The sequence below is a fragment of the Gallinula chloropus genome (genome assembly GCF_964237585.1).
Source record: "Gallinula chloropus genome assembly, chromosome: 2".
In the NCBI taxonomy this organism is placed as follows: Eukaryota; Metazoa; Chordata; class Aves; order Gruiformes; family Rallidae; genus Gallinula; species Gallinula chloropus.
Genome location: NC_140086.1, coordinates 50,548,180 through 50,575,012, shown reverse-complemented (window position 1 = coordinate 50,575,012; position 26,833 = coordinate 50,548,180). Strand labels below are relative to the sequence as shown.

At 41.4% G+C, this 26,833-nt stretch overlaps 1 protein-coding gene across 1 annotated transcript in view; it reads left to right on the top strand.

The window, feature by feature from the left end:
* Positions 1 to 26,833, top strand: part of LAMA3 (laminin subunit alpha 3) — a gene marked incomplete at its 5' end in the record, with an annotated part of 119,417 nt that overhangs the window by 29,508 nt on the left and 63,076 nt on the right. Inside the window, 15 exons of the mRNA XM_084260250.1 lie at positions 4,128 to 4,218; positions 5,732 to 5,863; positions 7,688 to 7,750; positions 9,040 to 9,081; positions 9,216 to 9,353; positions 10,380 to 10,514; positions 12,998 to 13,132; positions 14,573 to 14,710; positions 15,228 to 15,274; positions 18,486 to 18,585; positions 19,526 to 19,578; positions 19,946 to 20,051; positions 21,578 to 21,677; positions 22,140 to 22,296; positions 25,091 to 25,229. Of these exons, the coding sequence (XP_084116376.1) occupies positions 4,128 to 4,218; positions 5,732 to 5,863; positions 7,688 to 7,750; positions 9,040 to 9,081; positions 9,216 to 9,353; positions 10,380 to 10,514; positions 12,998 to 13,132; positions 14,573 to 14,710; positions 15,228 to 15,274; positions 18,486 to 18,585; positions 19,526 to 19,578; positions 19,946 to 20,051; positions 21,578 to 21,677; positions 22,140 to 22,296; positions 25,091 to 25,229 (1,576 nt within the window). The remainder of the gene's footprint in view (positions 1 to 4,127; positions 4,219 to 5,731; positions 5,864 to 7,687; positions 7,751 to 9,039; positions 9,082 to 9,215; positions 9,354 to 10,379; positions 10,515 to 12,997; positions 13,133 to 14,572; positions 14,711 to 15,227; positions 15,275 to 18,485; positions 18,586 to 19,525; positions 19,579 to 19,945; positions 20,052 to 21,577; positions 21,678 to 22,139; positions 22,297 to 25,090; positions 25,230 to 26,833) is intronic.

The following is a 26,833-nucleotide window of genomic DNA, read 5'->3' as shown; positions in this document are numbered from 1 at the left end:
TTACAACAAATGGTCTCTCCATCAGCAGGAGTAAAGGAGGGCATAGACTATACCAAGAAAGAACTTTATAGATATTGAAAAAGTGCAGAATCATTGAAGGAACCTCTGGGAGTCATTCAGACTGGTGCTCAACAAAAACCAAGGCTAGATGCAAAGTTGTATCAGGTTGCACTGTGAAATGTCCACTTCTGAAAATCTCTTGAGCTTGGAGGCTGCACACACTCTTTTACAGCACTTAATCACTGTTGTGGTGGTAAAGAGATTTTTGCTACTGTTCAGTAGACATTTCCCCAATTGCAAGTTGTGACAGTTGGCTTTTGTCCTTTTGCTATGCATGCCTGAGAAAAAGTGTCTCTGTCTTCTTAGGTAGAGCAAAACTGCTTCTAGACACCTCTGCCCCCCTCCAACATCCCTTCTCCAAGCCAATCAAGGCCACTTCCTCAGTTTCTCCTTACATGTCATGTGCTCCAGTCCCTTAACACTCTTAGAGGCTTGGTTGGCTTGAGTAAACAGATGTAAATTTGGAGTCAGAAACTTTATGCTCTGTCCTTAATGAATAGAGTGTTCTTGGAAAGAGAAAGGATGTCCCTCATCCTGACTACTTTTGTTCTACTCTGGCTAATTGCTATCAGGGAAGATCATACAAGACTCTGATCAACTTGGTCTAATCTTGGACTTAGCTCTGCTTTGAGTTAACCTTCTGAGGTTTCTTACAATCTAAATTACTCATTGGTTCAGTGATCTTGGGGTTAAATGCACCCAGACTTACTTGGAAGTCTGTCTTCCTTTTGTTGTCAAGTAATCTGAGTATGATGGCAAGCAGGTGATCAGAATGTAATTCAGAGGGAAAATTATCTTTGAGCTTACATTCTTATGAAACCTGTGCATCCTGCTTTATGTATTACCATGCTGTACATTTAAAAATATAGCTGTCTTTAAGCAACAACAACAAAAAGGAAATATCAAATAACATTTATAGGGCATGTTTTCTATCTTACTGACACAATATAATCAGATGTTGACCAAAAGGCAGTCAGAAAAGAGTAGAGTTATTTTTGCTAGCATGAGTAAAAAAATGTCTTCCAGCTGACATTTCTGTGCAGAACTTTGTTCATGCAGTCTGGTAAGATTTATCATATCGGTCCTTCCTGTCAGCTCTTTGTTCATGAAGGAACTTTTCTTTTATATTTCTTCCAGGATTGAAAAGAGCAAAATTAATCTTAATCTGTAAATCCTGGTTATATAACTGATATTAATAGTTTGTAACCTACTTTTGTGGAAGTTACACTGGATTAAATGAGTTTACCATAAATCTAATTTTAGCATTTGTTTTTTCCATGGATAAAGCACATGGATTTTAATTTACTTGTTCTGTTTGTGTCAGGGAAAAGAAGTGTTAGGAAAGGAGGCCTGAACAAAGAAGTGATAAAATTGAAATGTTGCATACAAAGACAGATATCGTTTCTTTAGAGTCTGATAATAAGGGCGCTCTGGAAATCACGTGTTCCAGCCCCCTACTCAAAGCAGGTCTAATTAGATCAGGTTGCTCTGGGATGGTTGCAGTCAAGCCTTGAACACCTCCAAGGACACAGACGCTAAACCACTCACAGCAATTTGTTTCAGTGTTTGACCACCTTCATGACATTTTTTTTCCCCAGTATCTAACATGGAATTTTCCATGTTCCAACCTGTGCCTGTTGCTTCTCATCCCATTACTGTGCATCTCTTACAAGGGTCTGGCTCAGTTCCCTCTGTATCCTCTGATCTGGTAGTTGTAGGTAGCAATAAGTTCTCCCTTGTCTTCTTAATGCTGAAGAGATCCAGCTGTCTCAGCCTCTTCTTGGATGTCCTGTGCTTCAGTCTGTCACCATCTCGGTGGCTTTGCCCACAGCAGCAGTCATTTTGCTACAGAGAGTAATAAGGTTGATTGTCATAATTTGACCTAGGTAAATCTATGTTAAATATGCATCATCATCTTCCTGTCTGTCGTGTGTTTAGACATGGCTTCTAAAATTATTTGTTCTTTGGATCTCCTTCCCCACTGAGCAATGGTCTTCTACTCCCTTTAGCTTTTCTTTTGCTGATGATGTACTCCCAGAAACCTTTATTTTTGCACTTACCTCCCTTGCTAGTTCTAACTCCAGCTAAGCTTTGACTTTCCTAATTACACTCCTATGTGTGTTGGCAGTGTCTTTGTATTGCCACCAAGTAGCATGTTCCTGCTTCCACTTCCTATGTGCTTTCTTTTTGAGTCTGAGATCAATCAGCTCTGTATTTATCTGTACTGGCCTTTTGCCATACTCGTTTGACTTTCTGCACATCAGAAAGAACTCTTCTTGTGCTAGGGATGCTATCTATGAAAATCAGGTAGGTCCCCTTTCTCCTCCAGGAGAGTTTCACCCAGGATCTTGCCAAGCAGATATCTGAACAAGCCCAAATCAACTTTTCTGAAGCCCAGGATTGTGATTCTGCTGTCTGTCTTGCTTACTTATCTCAGGACCTTAAAATCCGTGGTCTCGTGTTTGCTGCAGCCAAAGCTGCTCTCACCTTTCACATCTTCTACCAGGTCTTCCTTATTTGTGAGTGTCATCTTGAACATCTCTCCTAACTGCTTCATGAACACTGCATCCAGGAACTGTCTTTGATACTTTTGAAATAACTTCTGGATTGCTTGCACCCAACTGCATTGCTGTTCTGCCAGATATTGGGCTGGTTAAAGTTATCCAAGAATACCAAAGCTTTCTCTAGTTGCTTAAATAAGTCTTCATCTGACTTCTTGTTCGGGTGATCTGTAACAGACACATACTGCATTATCAGCTGCATTGGTCTTTCCTCTGCCACAAGTTCTGTACAGGTTCATCACCTCACACAGCCTCAGGGAGAGACCTAGACCCGGACAGTGGCACCTCCCTCCTGGGCCTCTGTCTGGGGTGAGATTTCCAATCTACCATGGGCATCAGCACCTATAGTCTCCAAAGAATGTACCCTGCATTGTGTTGAAACCATCACTGTGCAATCTCCAAGTGGTCCTACACAGTTTTGAGGGAGATGCCGGACCCGCTCTGTGCCCCTACCATGCTAAGTGCTGCAACAACCCTGGTGTCTCCATCAGCTGTGCAATGTGAGCATCACCCTCCCTCATCTAGTGTCAGGGGTAGCTCAGATCTGAAGATGCTAGTGGAGATTCTTAGAAGATCTGGAGGCAGAACCCAAAACTACTGCTCAAACTGAGAGCAGCAACAGTGAGCAGCAGCCCCAGCAGCATCCTGAGTGCCCTGCTCACCAGCTGCCCCAGCAGTCTCTCCATTAAATGCTGAGTCCTTGCTCAGCTCTGAATTGCAACACTCCCCGAGGAGGAACTAAACAGCAAGTGGGAGCTGGGGCAGCTGCTTTGGTTGCTTTAGGGCGAAGCTTCCTCTCCTGCATCCAGTTCCCTGCTGGGGAGCCCAACAGAATGCCTCATGATAGGATTAACTCAATTGGTGAACACCACCTCTGCACATTCCTACTGCCACACTACAGGAAAGAGCTTTGCTGCATGAGGTGAAGCATGAACTCCTTTCCCAGTGCAGTTACACGTTGCCTGTGGTTCAAGTTATTTGTGATATTTTTTCTGTGTGCTTAAAACAAAGTTTACAGAGACATATCCTTTTTTTAATGGAAGATGCTTTGTGCTGACCTGACTGATCAGGTTTTGTTATATTTCAGTGTTGCTGATTTTAGGCATTGGCTACTATAAAAAGATAATATATTGTATGAGGAAAAAATGATGCTGTTGTCTGAATGATGTATACAATACGATAAAAAGGCAGCATAAAAAGAGATAAATATCATGTGATAGAGAAACAAGGATTTTTCCTCTGGATTTTTTTTTAAATAGCTTTTTTATAACACTTTAAAGCTAAGATTCAACTGCTTTATGTGAGAATACCATGATTCAGAAATCTGTAGAGAACAGGTGGTTAAAAAACAGCGAATAATGAATGCTGTCTGTACTGCAGCCATAATCCATTTTTTCCTGTGCTGATCCTTTTTCAGTTGTATATAGAGACAGTGCAAAGGATGTTATTGTTTCTTCCAACTTCCCCTTTTCATCTGGTATTCTCCTTTTGTTTTATTCTGCACAGCATAACACAGCTGGTATTAACTGTGAGAAGTGTGCAAAAGGTTACTACCGTCCTTACGGTGTTCCAGCAAGAGCTCCTGATGGCTGTATACGTGAGTCCTCCTCTGTTAAGCATCTTCTCATGGTGGTGGCTTGGGTGTTTTTGTTTTGCTATGATGAAGGCATGGAATGCATCTTTTGGGGAGGAAAAATGAAAGCGTGGCCAAAAGATGCTGGAGAACAACTGCAAATAGCTTTCTGTGTTGCTTTAGACCCTTTTTAGACCTATGTCCTATGAGCCAACTGTAGGACAATAGGAGGAAGTAAGCCAGAAAAGGCTGCCAAGGAGATAGGGTCGTGTAAGCCTGGGGTGTTGCTACACATCCCATAGTGAGCTGGCATGACCTCTAAGAAGACACTTTTATGTTCTCCCCTCATGATCTCACCTCTTTTAGCTCTCTGATGTATGTTTGAGGTATCCTTTGGCTTTAGTCACTTGAAAATTTTATTCTATAGCTCATATAGAATTGCTACTGCTATTTTACACAGTGCTGAACCTAATTAATAAATAATGTGATAGGATAATTACTAATACAACATTTAAAATACAAGAACTGAGTATAGTTAAGAAGTGAGTTAAATTACCAACAGGCTGAAGGAGCCATGTGACAGGAGGGAAGAAGCTATGGTTTGTTGTGTTTGGAATGAGTCCAGAGAGGGGCAATGGAGCTGGTAAAGGGTTTGGAGTGGCTGAAGGAACTGGGGTTGTTTAGCCTGGAGAAGAAGAGGCTGAGGGGAGACCTTATCAGTGTCTATGACTACCTGAAAGGAGGTTGAACCAAGTGGGTGTCGTTCTTTTCTCCCAATTAAATAGTAATAGGATGAGAGGAAATTGCCTCAGGTTGCATCAGGGGAGGTTTAGATTGGATATTAGGAAAAATTTATTCTGTGAAAGAGTTGCCAGGCATTGGAACAGGCTGCCCAGGGACAGGAAATACCATTCCTGGAGGTGTTTAAAAAACATAGATGTGGCACTCTGGGACATGGTTTAATTTACATGGTGATGTTCGATTGATGGTTGGACTTGATGACCTTAGAGGTCCTTACCAACCTTAAAAATTCTATGATTCTTTGTTATTGAAATACATGGGAAGTCAGGAAAACCACGGCAGCCTGCTGTAACATTACACATGGTGTGCAAGGGAAGCTGGGTGGAGCATTAGCTTTGACCATGGAGACATCAGCAGACACCACAGAAAAGATAGTTGCTGCAGTGATGTGGAACATGCATCTTTCTGAATTAAAAATACTAAACACTCTAAGAAAATAACATAGGTTGTTCAAGAAGCATTTAGATGATGCACTCAGTCCCACACTCTGAATTGGCTGGCCCTGTGTGGAGCCAGGAGTATCTATGATTCTATAATTCTACTTCTAAGGGATATCACAAAGATTGATTGGTGGTATAAAGTACTTGGATAATATGTAATAGCATGGTAATGTTAATCCTTTAAAATTACAAGGCATTCACATCAGCAAGTTTACTATTTTAATACCACTGTGTGCTGCTAAAAAAGGCAAATTATTTATTTTGCAAAGAGTGCCTAATTGCCAATATTTACGTAGCCTGCAGTTGTGTCTCGGAGCATGCAGAGGGCTGTGAGGAAGGGTCTGGCCGCTGCTTCTGTAAGGAGAATTTCCAAGGAGAAAACTGTGAACGCTGCGCTGATGGATTCTATGGTTACCCCTTCTGTGTCCGTAAGTATACAAATAAAAATGTCTCTGTTCTGGTATTTTAAATGTGCGTTAAATAATTAACATCTTTCATTACATTTGACTTTGCTAAAACATTTGGTGTTCCAGCTTCACATGTTTACACATTCTGAAAAATCAGTTGTCACAATACTGCAGAGAATCTGTTTTATTTTACAAAATGGTGTTTTTGTAAAATAGAAAAAAACAGTCAAATAGATCGTGCTGCATTCTCACAATTCTGAGTTCATTTAAGACATCATCATTGAGGCTACAGCCTGTCTCTCAGTAAGTCATGAACTCCAGTCCTAAAGCCCTGGGCAAATTGTTTAAACATGTCTCAGGGACTTTAGGTATAAAGACCACTTGGACTAAGAGGTGGAACATGATTGTAGTGAGAGAGAGGAGAGAAGGTGTCTATGTTTTCTCCTTGGCACCTCCTTGGGTTTGGAACTTGCATGCCTGATAAAAAAAGCTTTTGGGATTTTGGAGGATTCTAAAATAAATAGAAGTAAAGAAAAATTCTAAAATAGCACATGTGTAATGTTAGAGTGGCTCTTCTGGCAGAGCATAAGGCTCTCAGACATGCTCTCTTATTTTTCCTGGACCGTGGGTAAGTGTGGATACATGGTCAAAGGAAGGCTTCCAGTTTGTTTCAGATTTTTAAAAAAATGCTTGAAGGAAAGGTGTTTGTAGAGCCACAGAAAATAAATGTATATGATGAGACACAAACCCTGAGAGCTTCTGCTTGTTGGAAACAGCAACAGGTGCTATCTAGTACTATTGATTAATTGAAAAATAGATTTATATTTTAAAATACAGACATTAAAATTAAGTGTTGGGAGTTTAGCAGATTAAATGCTTTCCCCATAAACAATTTGTATATAAAAATAACAGGAAATAAAGTAACATCAGAGTTGTGTTTGCTGCACAAAAGCTTTGTGACTCCATGTTCGGGTTATCAAAATGCATCAGTAGGAGGTTTTGTGCCCTCAGAAGAAGTGTGTTTCTGACTGCCAATAAAGAGGTGTTGTTCTGGACCAAGATTTGAGGTCTGACAGAAACAGGGGTACCATGATAAAAATGTAAGAGGGAAATCAGTATAAAACGAAAGAAAAAACAACATAAAAAATGGAATGCTGTTTGAATTCTATGGCTGTGACAAAAGAAATCCTCTCTGTATAGTGCAATCTAGATCATCATATTTTATTTATCCTCTTGTTTGTAATCCAGATTTTTAAGAAAGCTTGGCTCAAGTAGACCTTGATGTAAATCCCACTGACCTTTGTAACACATCAACTTGGGATCCCATCTTAATGGAGGGACATTTGCTAGGAAGACTTTCTCATTCCTCATCTGGAGCACTCTTGAATAGAAAGCTCCTAAGACTGAATGTACGTGTCATGAGTTCTGGCAGTTTGGGTAGTGAAAGATAATTCCACATAGCAGGAGATGGACGTTCAGCTGGAAGCAGGAAACACGAAATAAATACAGAGCTCCCTCGATAGCTCTCATGACACTGTCTGGCATGATAAAGCTTTCTGTACCAAGAGGAAGGGAGCAGGGAAGCAATCCAGTAGCATTTCTAAATGGTATCTGGCCTTTCATGAAGGAAAGGTGTGCAAATGGTATCTTCTTTCAAGAAGGAAATTAGAGATTACAAGTAAAAAAAGAATACTAAGCTGAAGTTGGTTATTGGTGTGATGTGAATATCACACTTTCTGTATTGACAGGAGGTTACTTAAGGCTTTGTCATGATTTTAAATGAAATAAGTGTTTGTTTCAAATCTACTTCATTGGGTTGGCTTTTTTGTTTGTTTGTTTTTAAAGGTATTCCTGAATATGCTTTCACTACTCCAAATCCAAGAGATGCTGTGGCTGGTGACATAATCGGCAAGTTCCTGGTGTTGTTTTTTCTTCCTCCATTTCCCTGTTTTTCCCCATGTTGTTATTTTTTGCTGTGTGAGTGGTGCCTGTCCTTTTGTGGAGATTTATGTAGCAATTTTTGCCATTGTTGGTATTTATCCTTGAGAGAGCCATTTTTCCTGCCAGAAGTTCATCATGTTGTCATGTCCACATCAAACAGTTTAGTAGGCTACAAAGAGATACGGATCCAAATAAGTTTGCCCACCCTCCAGCAGAGATCTGCAGAAGAGGCTGACCATCTTGTTTGGTGCTCTTATGAGCAGATCCATCAAGACTTTCTGACATGTACAACTTGTCAGCCGCTTTGGGGTGTAAATCTCTTAAGGCTCAATGGCCTCTGCTTCTGGACAGTTCTTTAGCACTGAGGAAATTGTATATTGCCCTTGGCAGTGAAGAACTTTGATTTCTGAGAGAGCTACATATTTCTTACTGTGCCCACTGCAAACCTGCCTGAAATCCATGCAATGATTTCCTCAGTGGCCTTTTCAGCATTTATTATTATCCTGCAGAACTGGGACATCACGGCTAGTGCTCAATCAAATATGTACTTGTAATGCACTTCAGGATTAATAACTTTAAAAAAAACTTGCAACCTTTGCCATATCCTAAAATCAACATTCTTCCCCTTTATTTCTATTAGTTTTAATGGAACTGGAGTTGATGTTTGCAAATTAAAAGGTGTGTTCTTCTGTGAATGTAGCAGACAGTCAGGTGTAAGCAGGCAGTACAAATCCATATATGTATTTACAAGTCCCAGTAGTTTTCTGCAGTTGCCATCACGAAGCCTCAGTCTCCTGTACTACTTCTGTTCCGTACAACATCCAAAAGAATTTCCCTGGTAGGCCTCTGGGTATGCTCTGTTGCATATCCTCTTCTCCCACATCTTTTTAAAAGAAGAAAGAAAACTCCAAAGATAACATGAAGAATTATAAACAGGAGAAAGCAGATCTTGAGCTATTTACATTTTTATGAAGTAGCATCTGCATCTGAAGGCATAAGAAAGGCAACTGCCTCTAAGTGGTGGCTTCTGTGTTTGTAGAAGTCATAAATTTGTTCTGGATGCTGCCAGACCATGCATGATTAAGTTTTTATTTTTAAAAAGATAAGTGTGCGTAAACATCATACAAATAGTTTTGTCAGTTCAAAATAATTACTACCCACTGCTCTGTTGTTCTCTGAAAAAACTTTGAGGAGCTGCATGATTTCTATGCACTAACTTTGTTCCTTTCTTTCTTTTCCTTTCCTGTTGTAACTAGAAGGTGGCTGCAAACCAGGGTATTTTGGCCCCCAGTGTCTGCGTAAGTGCCATAGTTTCTTTGACTCTTGGAACTCGGGCTATGGTGTAAATGCCAGCATTTGACTTCCAAGTGAAATAGGAGCTCTAAGTTAATCATAACACTGCAAATGTTTTCTTTACAAATGTGCTCTTCAGAGTGCCAGTGCCACGGCGCAGGAGTGCTGGGCAGTGACTGCGATGGAAACACCGGGCAGTGCAGATGTCGAACTGGATTTGGGGGTTATTCCTGTGATACCTGTGCAGCTGGGTATTTCCATTACCCCTTCTGCCAGGGTAAGCCAAACGTTCCCTTTCGGCAAGCGTATGCAAAACACAGACCCCAGTTTTATCCTGCATGATGAAGTTCTTTTGCCATGAGGATGTATTCATAAGGGGCTCTCCTGAAACTCAGGGAAGTCAGAGGAAGGAAAATGCGATGAGGGGAGATTGCTATCGAAAAATGCCCCTATTTCCTTGAGTACTGTCTACCCTGTGACGCAGCTGTCAGACTCCAATTTGGGGTTGGATTTAGTAACACTGATGAAATTTAGAATACCTTTGGGAACATATCCTTGTTTAAAAAAAAAAGAAAATTAGTGTTTATGAGTTTGCAAGGTCACGTTGATGCAACAAGCTGCCCTTTGTAATCAAGAGCAGAAAACTAGTTTTTAAACCTTATTAACCATCTCTCCACTGCCTTTTTAGGCATCTTATTAATCCCCTCACCTGAGATTGTAAATCAAAACCATAAATTGTTTCATTCTAGTCTTAAAAAAAGGAAGGAACTACTTTCCATAGTTGGCATGCCACTTGGCTTCAATAAATTGGACTCCGAGTGGGCACAGGCTGAGTTTAGTGCCACAACAGTTATACTGAAGCCAGTAGTTACTTTGAGCCAGATTCTTTTGCTCTTCCAATAGTGCTTTCCTCAATGCAGAATTATTACTGATGTGGGCAATCAATGAAAGTTTTTACAAATCAAAATCAATCTGAAGGGAAGATTTTGGTCCTGTTGAGCATTAAGGAGTTTCTTTCCCCTTTCCCTTCTCCTCCCTTCTTTCCCTTCTCCTCCCTTCTTTCCCTTCTCCTCCCTTCTTTCCCTTCTCCTCCCTTCTTTCCCTTCTCCTCCCTTCTTTCCCTTTCCCCTTCTCCTCCCTTCTTTCTCTTTCCCCTTCCCCTCCCTTCTTTCTCTTTTCCCTTCCCCTCCCCTCTTTCTCTTTCCCCTTGCCCTCCCCTCTTTCTCTTTCCTCTTCCCCTCCCTTCTTTATTCTTCTCCTTTCACAAAGAGGCTGCCTCTGAAATGTCTTTCATGATTTGCAGTGTGCGAATGTAACTTGGCGGGTACCCAGCCTGAAGTCTGCGATTTTCTTGGGAAGTGTCTCTGTCGCTGGGGGGTAGCTGGACTTCAGTGTGACAGCTGTCAGCCTGGCCACCACTCTTTCCCTACCTGTCAAGGTAAGGCTGCTGATCACACGTACAATATCAAACAGGCCCCTGAAAAGGCAGCCCGGAGTGCTTGCCAGGTATCATTTTCTCAGTGGCTGAAGTCATGTTTGCAGCCGTAAATGGGCAAAGGACTCTTGTTCTGTACAGTAAAATCCTTGTGTTCTCATTCTCTAAGCACTAATTCCAGGCATGTTTCCATAGTAGGGAAGAATTACATAGTCTGTTTTCTCACATGTTTTTTTTCGCATGGTCAGCCAGTGATATGGGCTCGGACAGCACAGCAGTCTTACTAATAACCTAAGGATTTGAATACTGTTTTCACAGTGCTGCAGATCTCCATGTGAAAACAGCCCACTGTAGCAGAGGGTCTTTGTTTGGTACCTTGTCAAATGTGTGTTCTGTAAATCTGAAAATAAGAAGCTCCCACTCTGCCCTTCCCAGTGATTTCTCACTCACTTTAAGATCATATGACAGCCGAAGAGTCAAGTTCATGTAGTGAAACATGAATTACCTCCATAGGGCTTCACCAGTGTACCTGCCACCAAGGACTAGACTGCCTTTAACCAGAGAGGAAAACTGATCAGCGCTGATCAAGTGTAGCCTTGAATATCATAATGCTTTTGTGTGTGTATGAGGAATCCATCAAGTCCAATCTGGCCCCTAGGTTTCATCTGCCTTTGAGTGGTGAGAGAGAGGCCCTTAATCCGTAGTAAATTTTACAGTGAGAAAGAATACAGGAAATTGCTGAGTTCTGATATGGACTTTCTTGTACAGCTTAGGAAGATTTATATAGAGCACCATGACTTACTTTCTCCTCTCTCATTATTTTTGATTGTTGGCTATAGCAGCCCTCTTCCTTACAGGCTTATATACTTGTTTATGTCCTATAAATAGTGAGCAGGATCATTTATGCCCTTGCAAAGGTATCTCATGTTGTTTTACCAAACACAATGGGTGGAATAAAGAAGTACTACATGACTGTGTTTTATGGTCTGGAGCAGATTAACATTTTTTAATGAAAAACATAAAATCAGGATTCTGCGTTGGGACACAGTGTTCAGTGGTTTAGAAAACTCTTTTTTTTTTTTTTTTCTTAGAACTGAATCAGGTAGCAATCTTAAAGCAAATCAAACCCATATTGGATATGTTCGAATTTTTAACACTGAGACATAAAAGCTTAAAAGAGCATGCAAGAACAAATTGTGAAAGACAGCTATAAATATCTGAAATCGCAGTTGGTGGGATTACTCAAAACTGCTGCAGTTAACGGCTTGTTCTGTTAAAATAAGCTGCCATGGGTTTAAACTTAAACTACTGCTGCGTGCTGCAAACTGTGGTGGAAAGTGAGCAGCTCAGCCTGCTGCTCCTGTTTGGAGCTGTTGCCTACAGAAAGGGGGTAGATCTATAGCTTTTGGCTGCACCAGCTAGAACTGATCTGTCTGGTTTCTTGTTGAACTCAATAGAAGCTTTATTCAATAGGAGTGATATCAAAATAAAGCCTTTAAACAAATCAGGGTTATTAAATGAGGAGAGAATACAATATAATGTTCAGCTGGGGGTGGACTGTCGTGTAGGTGATGTTTTTGGAAGTTTCAGTATTTGTCTTTCTCTTATACTAACTTCCTAGCAAGCCCTGCGTCTTTCCAGGCAGCTGTGAAGTAAACATAGCAAAGTCAGATGTCCTTGGCTGCAGCAGAAAGAGGAACCAAAAGGGGAAACCAGGAACATGACATGAGCATGGAACAGAGACACAGTGTTTGTTTTATATTTCTGTCAGTCAGCCATTTCTGCCACTCATAAAACCCAAGTGATTAACTGCGACACTTGGGCTTGTACCTGGGGCGGCTGAGATTCCCACGTGGGCTCCCCTTTGTCTACTTATAAAGTGTGACACAGTCCAGCATCCGTTCAGTAAAACAGCACATCTTAGCTGTGTTAGAGCGTAATAGTTGTGACTCCAGGAGAACTTTATTGTTACAGTCTGACAGCAGCTTTTGGTAATAGTCTGATGTGCAATATGTGCAGATTGCTGCATTGCACTGCTTGCCAGTTTGTAGAATTAAGGTATGAGCAGTTCTTACCTTCTGCATCATTACTAATAAGCTGCTTCTTAGCTGTTAGACCTAACTGAGCCTTGTGGATGCTGGCTTTTAGAAGTTTTTTTTAAAAGATGTTAAATGCTTATGTCATGTGATGTTCTTTCCACTGTAAGATGGATTTCTGTCCCTAACACGTGTGTTTTGCAAGGCATCAAACAATCTCTAAACTGATTGAAGAAAGAACCTGATTATCAATGGGTTGAGAAGGCAACTACAGTATAAGTATCTAATTCAGGGTATTTATTTTTGGTGGTAAAATTATCGTTTGCCTGGTTTCCTCATGATTGCTTTATGTTCAAATGTAACATTTTTGGCAAATTCTGATTTAAATAGCTGCTGGGTTAGACACTTACCTGCCAGAATATTTTTGTGGGTTTTTTTCCCTTTGTACAGAATGTAACTGTGATGTTGCTGGCTCAGTGGAGAATACATGTGGTCCCAGAGGTCAGTGTCTGTGCCATAGTAACTACGCTGGACTTAGATGTGACCGGTGCGCTCCAGGTTACTACAGCTATCCCAGCTGCTTGCGTGAGTGAAAGCCTTTCCTCCTTCCTTTCTTATTTCTGCAGTTCAGAAGAAATAACAATTTCTCAAATATATTTCCATCTAAAACTACCTATGTAACTATGATGGTTGTGTTCCATTCAAAGCTAGCAACAAAAACAGCGAAGATCCAGGCAGTGTCCAGGCTTCCTGGCCGGCACAAGCCCTGATAGTCCTCCCTGGCACATTGTCACTATTCATGTGCTAGCTGGGTTAATGTGAGCCTGGCAATGTTTGCATCTCTCTTGTAAAATATGAAATCTAAAGCTTAGGGTGTGCAATGGGCATTTATCTTTATGAGGCTTGGCTCACTCAGCTTTCAGAACATGTGTTTCAACTGGTTTTCACTTCCTTTATTTGATACACCATCCTGTAAACTTTAGAGTAAGACTGTTAGTTTGTGCTCTTGACACGTGCCAACACTGCACCATAAATCCAAGTCTAGAGGAGCCTGACTCTGCAAATACTCCGCATCAACAATTTTTCCTGCCCGTGTGGATCAGTTGATCAGCCCCAGAATGTATGTACCAGTTTTTCATGTCAATCGGAGGGAAACCTGCAGGCTGTGTCATTAAAATCAACAAGTTACTTGATCATCATGAGCAGGACTGCTCTTTCCTAGAAATCAGAAGATTATTAGTGCTAAAGGAAGAACATATCTTCTGAATTCTACTATTACTAATCACCACAACCACAGCAAACAGTAATCTGGCAGGTTTGTTCTCTTTAAATGACTGGCTACTACTTTACCAAAATAAATGTCATCAACCATTTTGCCCTTAGCCTTTATCTGAACAAAGATTAGTCCCCTGGGCTGTAGCAGCATTGTGAGGGTTTTGTGGCATTACTCATATTCGCCCTGTGTGTGTAAAATCATCGTACAACTGACACCTCGCGTAGGAATGTGAAATGACAAGACTGGTTGCATGGTGTATTTCAAAGATTGCTTCTGGCCTACCCTGCCCTCGAACCTAAAGGTGTGATGGGCATGCAATTTGGTATTCTGTATTTCACTATCATATTTTTAAGTGCAGGTCTAATTGCAGAATTTGCTCAGTGCATTCTGTAACTGTAAGAAGATCAAGATGGCAGAAAGCCCAAACTAAGCCTGCTCTTAGGACAGGTCAAAAATTTGAGGAAGAGATTTACTATGGTTCCATATAATCCTACCTGTTTATGTCAAGAACAGAGGAAGAAAACCATGCTGAAATGGTACAGATCACCTCAAACTCAGAGGTTCCAACCAGGGGTGAGGACCCTATCAGTTATGGGAGGACTGTGTCAGATATTTATTGCAAATAAAAATGAAGAACACTCTAGACAAACAGTACTCAGACCTTTACACTACTAAAGTTTTGGAAAGTCATTGCTCAGTGTCTGCAGGGTGAACCCTCCCAACCACTGTCTGTGTTTGCTGTTACGTAGCCTGTCAGTGCTCTCCTGATGGTTCCAAGCATGGCATGTGTGAGCCAATGGTGGGGCAGTGTGAGTGTCAAACAGGCATCACAGGACAACGGTGCGACAGATGCCTTTCTGCAGCCGACAGATTCCCCTACTGTGGAGGTAATGCTTTTGAGGGAAAATCCTCCATTTTGACTTGCTTAGCCCCCATTTTTATTGCAGCATTCTCCAGGGCAGTCTGCTATATGGAAAGTTTTATAGAAACCCACTGGAGCATGGGGAGGGAGGGACACAGCAGGACCACATACTACGTGACTTTATTCATCATTCTGTATATTATTGTGTGAAGTGAGCTGTATGTGTAAAGTGGGCTTTAGGTGATGACACAGGAACTTTAAGAAAACGTTCCTTGGTTCTGTAGGTTAGAGCTATATTTTTCGATGTGACTACTTTACATACCAAATTGAGTAGTCTAAACCAGGCTAAATACACCTTTGGAAAACCATTATTAAAGGCTTCAGCTAGTCCTGAGGTTTAAAGTATTTGAGTCACTCCAAGGTGAGCATATTAAAAAGTCTTTTCACACTCACACCTGCTACATTGTACTTCTGCACTGTTGTGTTCCACAGCTCTGTTTTCAACAGATCTTTCAATGTCTTTCTTCTTTAATTTCATAAAGGTGTCAACAGTGAATGTGACCCTTCAGGTAGCATTGGCTCTCATTCTGTAAGTATTCTACCACTGCAACTAACGATGGGTGTTAATAATTCATGTGCCTTTGCTGAGCACATTCACTTCATTGCTCAAGTCCTAAAACCTGCTCTTAAGTCTGTGAAAGAATTGCATAAGCTTATTTGCACAGCAAAAGTGAGAATAAACTTTGTGGTTTGTTCTTTGATCATCCCAGTGCAATTAGCTGTTGAGGGTTTGGTTTAACTTAAATCTTTTACATATAGAATAACAGAACAGGTGGGGGTATAGCTCAGTGGTAGAGCATTTGACTGCAGATCAAGAGGTCCCCGGTTCAAATCCGGGTGCCCCCTGTGTATTGGAACAATGCAGAGAGGATTAGCATGGCCCCTGAATAAGGATGACATGCAAATTTGTGAAATGTTCCATATTTTTGATGTCTACAAGTCTATGGGGCCAGATGACCTGCATCCCAGGGTCCTGAAGGGAGCTGGCTGATGTGGTTGCCAAGCTGCTGTCCACCATATTTGAAAAGTCATGGCTGTCAGGCAAGGTCCCCAGGGACTGGAAAAAGAGTCATGTCATTCCCATTTATAAGAAGGGGAGCAAGGAAGACCCAGGGAATTACAGGCTGGTGAGCCTCATCTCTGTGCCTGGGAAGATCATGGAACAGATCCTCCTAGATGACATGTTGGAGCACATGAGGGATGAGCGTGTGACTTGAGACGGCTTCACCAAGGGAAGGTCGTGCCTTACCAATCTGGTGACCTTCTATGATGGAGTGACAGCATTGGCAGATAAAGGGAAGGCAACCGATGTCATCTACCTGGACTTGTGCAAGGCCTTTGACACAGTCCCCCACTACATCCTTATCTCTAAATTGGAGAGATGTGGATTTGATGGGTGGACCATCCAGTGGATAAGAAACTGGTTAACAGACCGTAGCCAAAGGGTGGTGGTCAATGGGTCTATGTCCAGGTGGAGGCCGGTGACAATCGGTGTCCCCCAGGCATCTGTCTTGGGACTGGTGCTCTTCAACATCTTTATCAATGACATCTATGATGGAATTGAGTGCACCCTCAGCAAGTTTACAGATGATACCAAGCTGAGTGGTATGGTTGACACAATAGAAGGAAAGGAAGCCATCCAGAGGGATCTTGACAGGCTGGAAAGGTGGGCCAGGGTGAGCTTAATGAGGTTCAACACTGCAAAGTGTAAGGTGTTGCACTTGGGCTGGAAGAATCCCAGACATATTTACAGTCTGGGAGAAGAGCTCCTTGAGAGTAGCCCTGCTGAGAAGGACCTGGCTGTCATGGTGGACGAGAAACTTAACATGAGCCAGCAGTGTGCTCTTGCAGCTCGCAAGGCCAATGGTATCCTGGGCTCCATCAGAAGAGGGGTGGCCAGCAGGGACAGGGAGGTGATTGTCCCTCTCTACTCTGCCCTCGTGAGGCCCCATCTGGAGTACTGTGTCCAGATCTGGGGCCCCCTATACAAGAAGGATGTGGAACTGTTGGAGAGGGTTCAGAGGAGGGCCACAAGGATGATTAGAGGGCTGAAGCACATCCCCTACAAGGAGAGGCTGAGGGAGCTGGGCTTGTTCAGCCTGGAGAAGAGAAGGCTGTGGGGGGACCTCATTGCAGCCTTCCAGTACCTGAAGGGAGCATACAAACAGGAGGGGATTTTTAAAAGGGTAGATATAATGGCAGGACAAGGGAGAATGGATTAAAGCTAAAGGAGGGAAGATTTAGATTAGATATTAGGGGGAAGTCCTTTACAGAGAGAGTGGTGAGGTGTTGGAACAGGCTGCCCAGAGAGTTGGTGGACGCCCCATCCCTGGAGGTGTTCAGGGCCAGGTTGGATGGGGCCCTGGGCAACCTTGTGTAGATGCAGGCCTAGAGGTTGGTGGCCCTGCCTGTGGCAGGGGGTTGGAGCTCTATGATCCTTGGGGCCCCTTCCAACCCATGCCATTCTGTGATTCTGTGAATGTTAGGAGTTGGAAGGGACCTCGAAGGATCAACTCCCCTGTTAGAGCAGGATCACCTGGATTAAATCGCACAGAAACGCATCCAGGTGGGTTTTGAATGTCTCCAGAGAAGGAGACGTCACAGCCTCTCTGACCAGCCTGTTCCAGTGCTCCATCACCCTCACAGTGAAAATGTTTTTTTTTAAGTTCACATGGAACCTCCCATGCTCCAGCTTGCACTCACTGCCCCTGGTCCTATTGCTGGCCATCACTGAGAAAAGCCTGGCTCTGTCCTCCTGGCTCTTGCCCTTCACATGTTTATAAACATTAATAAGGTCATCCCTCGGTCTCCTCCAGGCTAACGAGGCCCAGCTCCCTCAGCCTTTCCTCATAAGGAAAGTGTTCCACTCCCTGAATCATCTTGGTGGCTCTGTGCTGGACTCTCAAGGAGTTCTATGTCCTTCTTGAAGTGAGGGGCCCAGGACTGGATGCAATATTCCAGGTGTGGTCTCACCAGGGCAGAGTAGAGAGGGAGAAGGACCTCTCTTGACCTACTAACCACACCCCTTCTAATACACCCCAGGATGCCATTGGAAAATGTGTTATGTCTTCCTGGTGTGCTAGAACACTAGTATACACAAGCAGATATGCACATAAGCCGATGCATGTCTCAAAGATCTTCTGGTACTGGGTTGCAAAAGGCCATTTCAGCATCACAGTATTCTTGAAAAATTTACTACGTCTTTGTAACTTGCTATTCCACATATTTTTGTTACTAATATGGTGATGGCTATCAGAAGTAGGGTATTACCAGAGGTTACAATCATTGCTAAGTATGTAGCAAAGACCTAGATGGTAAGTTTGACCGATGAAAGAGTAATCTACGTAGGCTCATGTATACAGCTATGTGTGCCTTCCACCAATAAAGGAAGGAGAAAATATGAAAATTAATTATTATTTTGAAGGAAAGGGTTTTTTTCAATTAAACAGATAATACTTTAGAGCAGTTCTAATAAGGCTATAAAAGAATGGAAAAATGCATCCACTGGGACATGTAAAAAAAAAATTAGATATGGAAAAAGTACACTGAGTGGAACAATCCTGTGGTGATGGTCTGAGACAGAAAGATTTAAGAAGTCTGAATGAGCCTCAGTTTCCATGCATCTGTAAAAGTCAGTAAACTGTCTGACCTGTTGATAATAATTGGTTTTTCGTAATACTAAAAAGCAGCATGGTTTTTATGAAACAGACCAACCCATATTAACTCCTTTCTGTCATTAGGGCTATTGTCAATGTCTTCAGCATGTTGAAGGTCCCACCTGTAGTAAATGCAAACCGTTGTACTGGAACCTGGCCAAGGAAAACCCTGAGGGATGTACAGGTACAACTCCATGATGTATTTCTCTGGCTTACAGAATGTGTTACATTCTTCTGAAAGTCATCTTTATTTGCTGCCACCATCTTTGGTGCTCAGTGCCTTTCACAAGTCATATAAAAAGTCTGTTTTTCATGTTACCTAATTATAAAACCAAATCACAGAATCACAGAATTGTAGGGGTTGGAAGGGACCTCAAGAGATCATCAGATTCAACCCCCCTACCAAAACAGGTTCCCTAGGACAGGTTGCACATGTAAGTGTCCAGACGGGTCTTGAATATCTCCAGAGATGGAGACTCCACAACACCCCTGGGCAGCCTGTCCCAGGGCTCTGTCACCCTCACTGTGAAAAAGTTCTAGTAGCCTTAGAGCCGATACTGATATTATTACATCTTTGACTCCAAATCTCTAAATACGATACAGTCTAAACATCTCCTCAAAAATTAATTACTGTACTTTTCATGTAATTCATCTCCACTGCCTTCAGTCACAGAGTCAATACTGAGTTTCACCAAACCTCCGGGTCAGTGTAGCTTCTTCCCGCAATGTCCTTCATTTATATTTCATACGGAGAGTTGCACTTCTCTAAAGGGAGCACTGCAGAATAGAAGGTGCCAGTCAGGCTGGAAGGCATTGGTTTGCATCAATTTTCTAAATGTTTCTAAGAAGGAAAATGATTGTAAAACCAAACCCAGTACTGTTTTTCTTAAATACTAGTTAGAACACTTTAAAACACACCAGTATGCACACGTACATAAAGCCTCATTTTTTCTCCCTCACTTTTTCTTCTCATCTTATGCCAATGCTATTCTGAACCTTCCAGAGTAAAATCCATTTGTGGGATTGTGACTCAAAATTGAAGATTCAGGGTGGTGGACTTTTATTCCTACAAATATCTTGGAAAGACAAAATGCAGATTGTCTTTTTTTTTTCCATGTGTGCAGCATGCCAGTGCGATGTGACTGGAACACTAAGTGGAGTCGGGGAATGTAATCAGGTAAAAGGAACTTAGGAGAAAGACATTCATTCAATTGATTTTCCTAAATATAAATTGCTGTAACATTTAGTAAGGAAGAAATCTTAGTACTGATTATTGCTTTTGCACGTAATTGCTTTTGGCTGGGTTTATACAGCAAAGAAGCAGTTTTATACAGAAGTTCTGAAAAAATTTAATCATCTTGAGTTCATGTATTTTCTAGTCTGTTCATTGAAGATGATAAATGACAGAAGTTATGTCCAGATAGTATTTTTTTGTTGAGATTAGAATGATTTCTTCTGTAGAATTAAAGGGAACTCAAAGTATTGAAAGATTAAAGTTCTGAAAAAAGTGCTGAAATGTTTTTAATGAATTGTTTTCCTCACAGGAAAATGGGCATTGTTACTGCAAGTCTAATGTGTGTGGAGATTCCTGTGACACTTGTGAAGCTGGTTATTATGCTCTGGAAAACAAAAATTACTTTGGCTGCCAAGGTAAAATGAATACAGGACATCTCTACTCACCCATTTACACTTGGCACAAAAGTCTTTAGAATTCCCTAAATTTCATTTTTAAAACGTGGATACATTTGTTGACTCAGTCATGTGCATGGCATTTTACACTGCTGTTTGCAATTGCTTGTAACCTGTGTAACTTCCTTCCAAAGAGAGGAAGAACAAGGCAGATGTTACCACAGCCTTTCTGTGGCTTGGTCCTGTGAGGAAAGATGTTTCTCTTTGAGTTCATTGTCATTCACCTCACCTTTCCTGGTGCCTCATTTACCACTGAGACTTGTCTGTCAAAGCCTGCAGTGAGATTTCACCAGGCACTGCTGAAGTTGTTATCTTATCAAAGAAGATACATCTTATAAAATAAGTGAGAGTCATACCTCCTGTCACTCCTTGCGAGTTGTGGAGCCAGCAATGGTTGATCTTCCTGCAGGTGTTACCTGCAAGAGTGGTAGTTGCCTACTCCAAGTTTTCAATGATGTGAGGCTAATTCAACAGTTGCTTTCCTTCTTTGTCTCCCCCCACTGTAGATTTAGGCTTGTTAAAATTACTGAAAGCATTTTCACCCACTTCAGTGTGCACTGCACCTGTCCAGGGTTGATGCAAGAGATTTGTAAAGCACTGGAGTACTTCTGATAATCATTCAACATGTGCAAAGAGTCATGGCTACTGGATCAAACAAAGCTTTCATGCCTAATGTGCAAACCCAGGAGCTAGTGAAAGGGATCTGGTTTCACAAAGGTGTCAAATACTTTAATTATCCTTGATTTCAGGGACACTACAGGTGCTTAACATGGCTTAGAAAACAGGAAGGTTTTCTATGTAAATACATGTTTAGGAATGGTCAACCTTTCAATTCAGTTTGAAATTTTTAGCCTGGACACACTTGTTCCTTCTTTAGTACCATACATTAGACTTAATTACCAGAGGTGTCCTTTGGTTTATGCCACAAGTCCTGTCTCGTGGTAACTCATGCAATATTGTTGTCCAGTATTGATTAAAAATTATATGAACACGTATGTTCTTGTTGTGTGCAATTTCTGTAAGAGAAATTAAATATTGGGGCATCAGACTCTGAAAAATGAACATTTCACAAATTTTCTAAGTTAGGGTTAGGGTTTGATTTTTTTTTCCCTAATTGTTCACTGTGATATTGCTGTAGAAATTCTGGCTTATGATCAAAAAACTATGTTCTGTAAAACTGCAGACCTGTATTTAGTAATGTGGCATGACTTATTACTTGTGGGTTGTTTTTTTTAAATGTGGCTTTTGTCATTTTCCGGGGAGAAAAAAAGAAAACAACCACAAACATGGAAAAGGCATGAAAGAATTACAGTTTATACATGTGTGTCAACATGTGTTTGAAAAAGTTTGAGGGAATCTGAAGGGCTTGTTAAGGAGGAAATTATTCAATAATGGTGCTTAATTAGCAGAAAGCAAGTGTGTTTTCTGATAACTTCTACCACTTTTTTATTTAATGGGATATTTGCCTTCTGCTCTTTGCCTGGCAGGTTGTCAGTGTGATGTTGGAGGATCCATCAGCCCTGCGTGTACTGAGCCCCTGGGTGGCTGCCAGTGCAGGGCTCACATCGTGGGGACGACTTGTCAGGAGTGAGTCTGGCTGTAGCTTCCGATAGCTCATGCTTTAGAATAATTCTTTTGAAACTGTCCCTTACTATCCTTCCATGTGAGATTCTGGATTTGTGGATAAGTAAGGTGGTAAATTTTGTTAGTTATTGGTATTTTGCTGGGCAGATTTCTTCTGTTAATATAATAGGATTTTTTAGCTTGTTCCCTTAAATAACCAACACCTGTTGTGCAATAGTCTCGCATATGTATCTATGTATCTATAAAGAGTTATATAGGAAGATGTACAGTTGTAAAAGCTTCTGGAAAGAGAATTCATATTACATCCATTTTATCAGCTGTCTTGAATGTCTTAGCTGCTATCAGGATTCCTCAGTCATCACCAGGTCACCTCCCTTCCACTGCTTTATGCTATCAGACGTAAACTGTATAGCTACTCAGTAATTTGTTGTTGGTTTTTCATTGTTTGTTTTTTCTCTTTGAAAGGCCTGAAGAAAACTATTTTTTCCCAGACCTGCACCACATGAAGTTTGAGATTGAAGATGGTGTTACTGTCGAGGGAAGGGAAATTCGGTTTGGCTATGATCCTCAGGAATTTCCTAGCTTCAGTTGGAGAGGATACGCCCAGATGTCCTCTATACAAGTAAGCTGGTATTTCACTCAAGGCTTTGGGGTGAAAACATGGGTGTGTGATAGGTCTGTCTCTGTAGTACTGCTGTGTGTGTGCAAGGTCGTGGAGAAACCATAAAAAAGGACAGGGCCTCACTAATCCAAACCTACTGGCTCTGTGTTACTGGACTAATGAGTGTTGGTTGAGTGTTGTTATTGCTTTTGCAATTATGTGTTCTTCAGAAATGTTCTTTGAGTTGTTTGGAGGTTTTTTTGGTGAGGATTACACATTTTGTAATTGATGTAGAGAAAAGAACAAATAGCTTCAAAGTCTGTAATACAAAGTGCAGAAATTCCTGCCATGCCAAGCACAGCAGAAAAAACAGATTGAAACAGCTTGGCTAAATGATTTGAATTACACAATTCTGTGGCAGTCATCTGTAAGATTTTCTTTTATTAGGGATGATGCTTTCACATTACAGCAAACAGGAAAATGTGTGGTTCAGTAAAAGAAACTTGTGAACAGGAGCATTTTGGCAACATTTATTTTAGTATCCTGACAGTCTGCACATAAACTAAGCAGCGGCAGAGGGAAGAAGTAAGTCACAATGAAGAAAATCATCCTAATTTAATTGTGTGAGAAGGGACCTGTCTGACTTTGGACCGAACTGGCAAGCAAGCAAACCAGGATTTTAACACAGTAGATTTGAGCAATAAATACTTACTCTTCTTAAAAGTGCTGCTTTGGTACAGTTGTGTCTAGCCTCCAAGTTGTAAGTTGTCCAAGGCCTAGTGGATCCCCATAGACTAAGACCGAAGCACACAACCTTTGCACAGTCATGGTGATTTCCTTTCTGGTTTTCATTTTTCACTCTCTCCTCTTTATTTTGTTTGTTTTGTTTGTTTGTTTGTTTCCCAGAGCTCATATTTATTGGATCTTCAGAACTAAGTCACATTCACAAATGAAGGCATCTCTCCGGTAGCTTTGATTTCTTAATCTGCTTTCTAACTCTGCTGCTTTTCAGTATTCAGTGGCATTTTGGAAAGAGGTAGTGAAAGGACTTAGTCTCTAATCTTGCTAAAATATGCATTATTTTGTTTACCTGGAAAAAGCATTTCACTCCTGCAAGTAATTGCCACTCCAGGACCTCCTTAGTTAGATTCTTGCAAAACTGGGATAGTCTCACATTTTTCAGTTCAAGGAACTTTCCTGATTTTGACATAACATTTCTGTGTCTTACAGGACACTGAAATAATCCTCTTGACATTTATTTTGTAGAAGACAAATAGTGTTACCATATCTACCACACAGAAGGCTAATGTGCCAACTTTTTGTGAAAAGAAACTATTTCAATACAATGCAAAGTGTTTGAGGTGAAATAAATAAGCTGTGTGGGATGGAGATCATTGGTGTCCTGTCATGCTGGATGTCTCATTATAGACAGAGAAGCTGACAGTTGGGCTCAGATTTTGTAGCACTGGCCAGAGTTGCTTAAACTTGTGACAGAACTCAAAGAATAATTTCTCCTCACTCTGTCTTTGCTTGAAGCCAGGGACCAACATCGCTTCCTTCTTTGTTCCTCACCCATTTCCTCTTTATCTGCCTTCACTATATCTTCTAGATTGTCTAGAAACGTTTAGAAACCATCTTGATAAGTCTCCTGAAGCATTTTTCTTTATTTCCTTTGCCTTTTCTTTTTCATCAGTATCTAGTTTTCAAGTGTTCCCCCAGTTGCTGTCATATGTGTAATATCCTTCAGCAGACATCCTTCTCCATTTCAAAGAACACTTGTAAAACCTTCCTCTACTTGTCTGTATTTTCCACTGTGGTCCACTGCCCTTCTACCATCACCTGATTTTAGTTTGTAGATCTCTCAGCCCTGCCATCTGTTGTGTGTCTATCTTTGCTTTCTGCTTTGCATTTCTATTAAGAAGGTAGAGATCTCTGGGATCATGATGACAGAATTGAGGAATATACCATTGAAGCAGCATATGGGACCTGACAATCTTGCAGTTACTGTAGATTTTAGGAGTAGGAGAAAATGAGGCTTTGTGCTCCATTCTCAAGAAGCATGGACCACAGTGGTATCACAAACATCTTGGAAAGGGACAGCAAGAGGATTGTGACAGATGAACTTGGATTATGAGGGGAGCTTTAGTATTTAGGATGGAAAGCAGGAAGCCAAACCTTTGAGGTTGCACCAATCCTGTTTTTAACTGATCTACCACTGACCTTAGAACATGTCTCTGCTGATCCTTTTGCCTTTCAAACGAAATGAAGGGGGCTGTGTGAGGGCAGTCTCCTGTGGACTCAAGAACTGTGTGACTCCAGAGGCATCAGTTTAGCCCCAGGGCAGAGTCATGCGGGGTACCGCATCTCTAAGGTACTGAGTGTCCTGGGGGAGGAGCAGAAGTTTCAGAGATGGTCTGAGACATCTCCATGCTGTGGAGCATTGTGTGTGATTTCAGAGCAGGATCAATGATTCTGGCCTGCTCCCTGGGAAGTCAGGAATATGGTCAGGCCTTGATACTGTATACTTTCTTTATGGCTGAGGAGGGGAGAATAACAGTGGAATATTGTCCATGTGTCAAGGTGCAATATCACCACACGTGTTAGTTCAGCTGTTCCGTGTCTTTCTAGATAAGCTATTACTCAACAAGAGTTTTATTTCACAGGAGGTTTTATTCTATTCTTTTGTTTTCTGCCCAAGTCTCTCTTTTCTCTTACAGAGTTTGTCTTTGCCAAGTGGTTTTTCTTTCTCTGGGTGCTAGTAACAAATAATATACTTTCCTTTCCTTCTTTCTCCCTTTCTTTTTATTTTTCCCAGCCAGAGGTGGTTGTGCCTATCACTGTGGCTTCCCCTAAGCTCTTCCACCTAGTCCTCCGCTATGTCAGCCTGGGCTCAAAAAGCTCTAAAGGGAAGATCTCAGTTGCTGAGAGAAAACATTTTGGCACTAATTATACTTGTAAGTGAATTAATTTTCTCACCAGGCTTGCCTGTCTTCCTCTGTCATACACCAACATTGTCGTTCCAGTATATACTTGTCTGCATGTGTGTTTTTTCTTGTAGAACTTTAGTATGGTGCTTGCATGGCTTCTAACTGTTCCTCTGTTCAGCACTTTACGGCTGTTTTTGTTTATTAACTTCCATTTTTCAGAATGAAGTGAGGATAACTTTGAATGTGGAAAAGTCAGACTTTTTTCGCATTATCCTGAGGTATATTAACCCCGGAGGTGAAACGTTATCTGGCCACATATCTGCTTGTCAATCTCAGCCTGAAACAGGTAGGTGCAACTCAGTGGTGCAACAGATGAGATAAATGTTAGATCAGAGGAGGCTTTTTGAGGTGCACCTAAGTCAAGTTCCTACTGTCGCTTAAAACGGGTCACTTACTTCTAACAGTGTCAGAGCTTTTGTGCTTCTCCTAACGTGTGTTGCCATGCAGTTGATGTGGCTGTGTTTGCATGAGGGCCCTGCTTACAGCAGTTGTTCACATTTGTTTTCTCAAATGGTTGCAACACTCAGTACTTTCAGCTCTGCACGTGGAAGCTCTTAACTGTGTGTTTTATGAAGCTTTTAAAGAAGGGATAGCAGCACTTATTTTTGCTTAGTTGCCTTCAATATTTCAGTTTAAAGGTGGCTTCTGCCTTCATTCCATGAATAGCATTTCCTTAATGATTAATCTGATCCACCACGTTAGCTCTGATTACAGCCCTCAACAACATGTGGTGCCTCTTGGGCCCTGATAAAAGATAAGCGCTCCCTATCCTTTGAATGGATACCAAGCCTATAAGCAGAGTTATCTCTTATTGTGCCTGACCTCAGCGTGCTGATGGGAGCTAATGGAGTTTAGTCATAGATCCTGTCAGTAATTCAGGGGAGGCAAAACTGAAGACTTCTCAGATATCACTCAGCAGAGTGGCAGCAGTTCATGGTCATGTCTGGCTCATATTGCCTGGGAGGCAGGGAACCAGCTTTTATCTGTGTCCAGGGATTTTAAAGAGGAAACCTTTAATATTCATAACAATCGATCCTCACGAGTTCTTTTTGATAAAGCAGACTGTAGCTACATTTCTGTTGAACATCACCTCTGCCCAGAAGTTACCTTCAGTGGCTACCTGTAACAACAATTTAGTTTAGATGCACTTTAGATCTGGTGTCTGAAATATTTGGCTGAAAGCTGCATGAGAACAGGCCTTGTGTCAGCTGAACATGCCATCAGTCTGTGCAGAGAAAGGCTGAATGGAAAATAGTGGAAAGGGAAAGTGAAGCAGTGAGGATTTTGGAATATTGCAAAACAAGCTGTTATGGGGGTGGAGCTCTGCTCTTTCTGATCTGATTTCTGAAGGCTAATGAGAACGGAGACAACACCCACTGTATCGCTCTGTAGATTACTGTGTGTGTTCCAACGTGCTGTTAATAGATACTGACAGAAAAACATTGATCAGCTCCGGGTAGGCCAGGTTTAATGGATGAAATCATTGGTCCAGTGTACTGAGCCAATAGAGACATTTTACACAGTCTTTTGTTTTGTTTTGTTTTTTAATTTTTTTAATTATTATTATTTGC